The following is a 2395-nucleotide window of genomic DNA, read 5'->3' on the forward strand; positions in this document are numbered from 1 at the left end:
TGTAGGTGACAATAAGAACCTAAACCTAACATTAGCCTATAACCTAAATATTTAAGGAGTAAACTTTTCTAATGTACAAAGTTAGGCATCAAAGACAACATTTGTGTTTGTTTTCCACATATGTGTGAAAGACATCAACTTGTTGACCGGTAGGTCTGCCACATCTAATATGGCGGTCGCCCTGACGTACCGCTGCAGCTATGTATCCTGGTGTGACGTCACGCGCTGGTTACAGAACATGCTGGTGTAACACCGGAAGTTCTTCCGTGTCGGAAAACTAACAGCTGCCGCCACGAGAAACCAGTGACAGTAACTTTGTGTTCGGATTGACGCCGTTTCATCTCTTCATATCTGACAGATGGCTCCGACTCACGTCCACCGTCAGTTCTGTTCGGGACCAGGTAAACACTTCATTTTTTTCATGGCTGCCCGTTTACTTCACTCCAGCGATCAGCTGCTGCACGTGCCACCTGTAAATGAAATGCAGATGTTTGACCGTGTCTGTTGAAGGAATAAACAACACGATACATAAATAAACAACACGATACATAAATAAACAACACGATACATAAAAGAGAAGAAGACAGTAGAAGTGGATTTAATGAGAGACTGTGATTCAATCAGTACAGACACGTCACTCACCTGCCATTAATTCCCTTTAAAAAAAAGTTTTCTGAGGTAGTGCAATATGCACTGATCATAATTAGTAAAAATACCCAAAGTTGCATTTGCTATCTAGTTGTTTACTTCCATTTTGAATTTAGATAGTGTCATATAACAACACAGATTAAAACTTGGGGAAATGTAACATGAACCCCTCATACAGTGAAAAAAAAATCATAAAATATTTTTAAAAAGATGATGACAGTAAGTTTAAAACAAACTGAATGTAAAACTCGTTTTTAATTTTTTAGTAATTAAAAGTTTTATTTATTGATATTCAGAATATATGATTTTTTTTTTACAAAACATAACATAGAAAATGAAGATGAAGAGCAAACAGGCTGGTGCCCCCCCCCCCCACATCTCTGTAATTAGTTGGGATGATTCAAGAATCAAGAAAACCAATAAAAAATAAAAAAAATCAGACAAAGCAGCATCATTTTAGTTCACACAGATGTCTTTACGTCTTTTTAGTGAGTCCTAAAACCCTGCAGCCTTCAGGTTACTGAGCGTGACCTCATAATGCGTCCTCCATCGATTTAATCCAGTCACTGAACTCGGGGCGCTCTGTCATCTTCCAATGTTTTAAGATGATCCTGGATGGTGTCACCAGACCAACCATAGTAACTGAAAGGACTCCTTTGGAGATGTTCAGCATTTGACATCTGTCTCTCAGTAAACACAGTTCTGGGGTCCGAGGGACTTCTGAGCTAGTTTTTTACATCTTTGGTACAATTTACTGATGACGACTTAAACATAAGCAAAAGAGGAAGTTGTTGATTTAACTCCTGGAAGTCCCTTTAACTTTATGACAGTTCAAAATAAGATTGGACATGACACACAATTGGCTGATTGATGGATGAGCTGCACAATCGGCATGGAATTTTTATTTTAAATAAATTATTTAAAGTTATTTAGCACCTGCTGCACCTGTATGCAGCCCACAGCTGCAGGAGAAGCTTCCTCCTTCAGTGTGCCGTATCTCCGCTCTGCAGCGGAGAAGTGGGCGTAGCTGAGAGCGCTACTTACGGTGCTTCCCCTAGATAACTTGCCATGGTGGGGCGCTTATCTCGTTTGTGATTTTATTTATTTTTAATTTTTTAATTTTTGGTGGGGGGACATGGACAAAGACAAGTCCTGAGCTGCGCAGCACTGTTTATACAGACAGTTTTAGGGAGGGTGGGGGGGAGACAGATACACAGCAGTTTTGGATCAGGGCGAGGGTGGGGGCAGAGAGGAGAGGGACAGAGACACATCTGAGCTGTGCGCTGTTTGTACCAACAGTTTTAGAGTCGGGGGTTGGGGGGTCAGCATGAGGGTTCATGAGGGAAGAGGCTGCCTTTAGCTTTTTAGCTAGTGCACCTGTATTGTGAGCTGCTAGCTTAGCATTATGTCAGGGGCAACTAGGGGTGGGGGTTGCTCACGGTTTGGTAGATGGGGCGGGGCGCCCTGTTTGTATAATGGTAGGGGAAATACTATTTACTACTTGTACTACTATTCCTACTTTGCGGTTTTTCACTTATCACGGGGCTTCAGGGTACGGATCCGCCGTGATAAATGAGGGACTACTGTAATCAAATAATCCAGCAAATGTATAATTTAGAATGAATTAAGCAACAGAACCTAAGCATTTAAGTGTGAATGCAACACTTTTCAGCAGTGGAAACTGGTGAAAACAAAGATGGTTGATTTACCCTTAACAGCTATGAAGTCACCAGAAAGAGCAGTTCAT

The 2395-nt window shown here is 41.3% G+C and overlaps 1 protein-coding gene across 1 annotated transcript in view; it reads left to right on the forward strand.

The window, feature by feature from the left end:
* Positions 1-169: 169 nt before the first annotated feature.
* Positions 170-2395, forward strand: part of mtr (5-methyltetrahydrofolate-homocysteine methyltransferase) — a 103835-nt gene continuing 101609 nt past the window's right edge. Inside the window, exons 1-2 of the mRNA XM_037691576.1 lie at positions 170-246; positions 359-401. Coding sequence (XP_037547504.1) covers positions 170-246; positions 359-401 — 120 coding nt within the window. The remainder of the gene's footprint in view (positions 247-358; positions 402-2395) is intronic.

Source organism: Nematolebias whitei, chromosome 17 (assembly GCF_014905685.2).
Source record: "Nematolebias whitei isolate Nwh7 chromosome 17, NemWhi1, whole genome shotgun sequence".
NCBI lineage: Eukaryota > Metazoa > Chordata > Actinopteri > Cyprinodontiformes > Rivulidae > Nematolebias > Nematolebias whitei.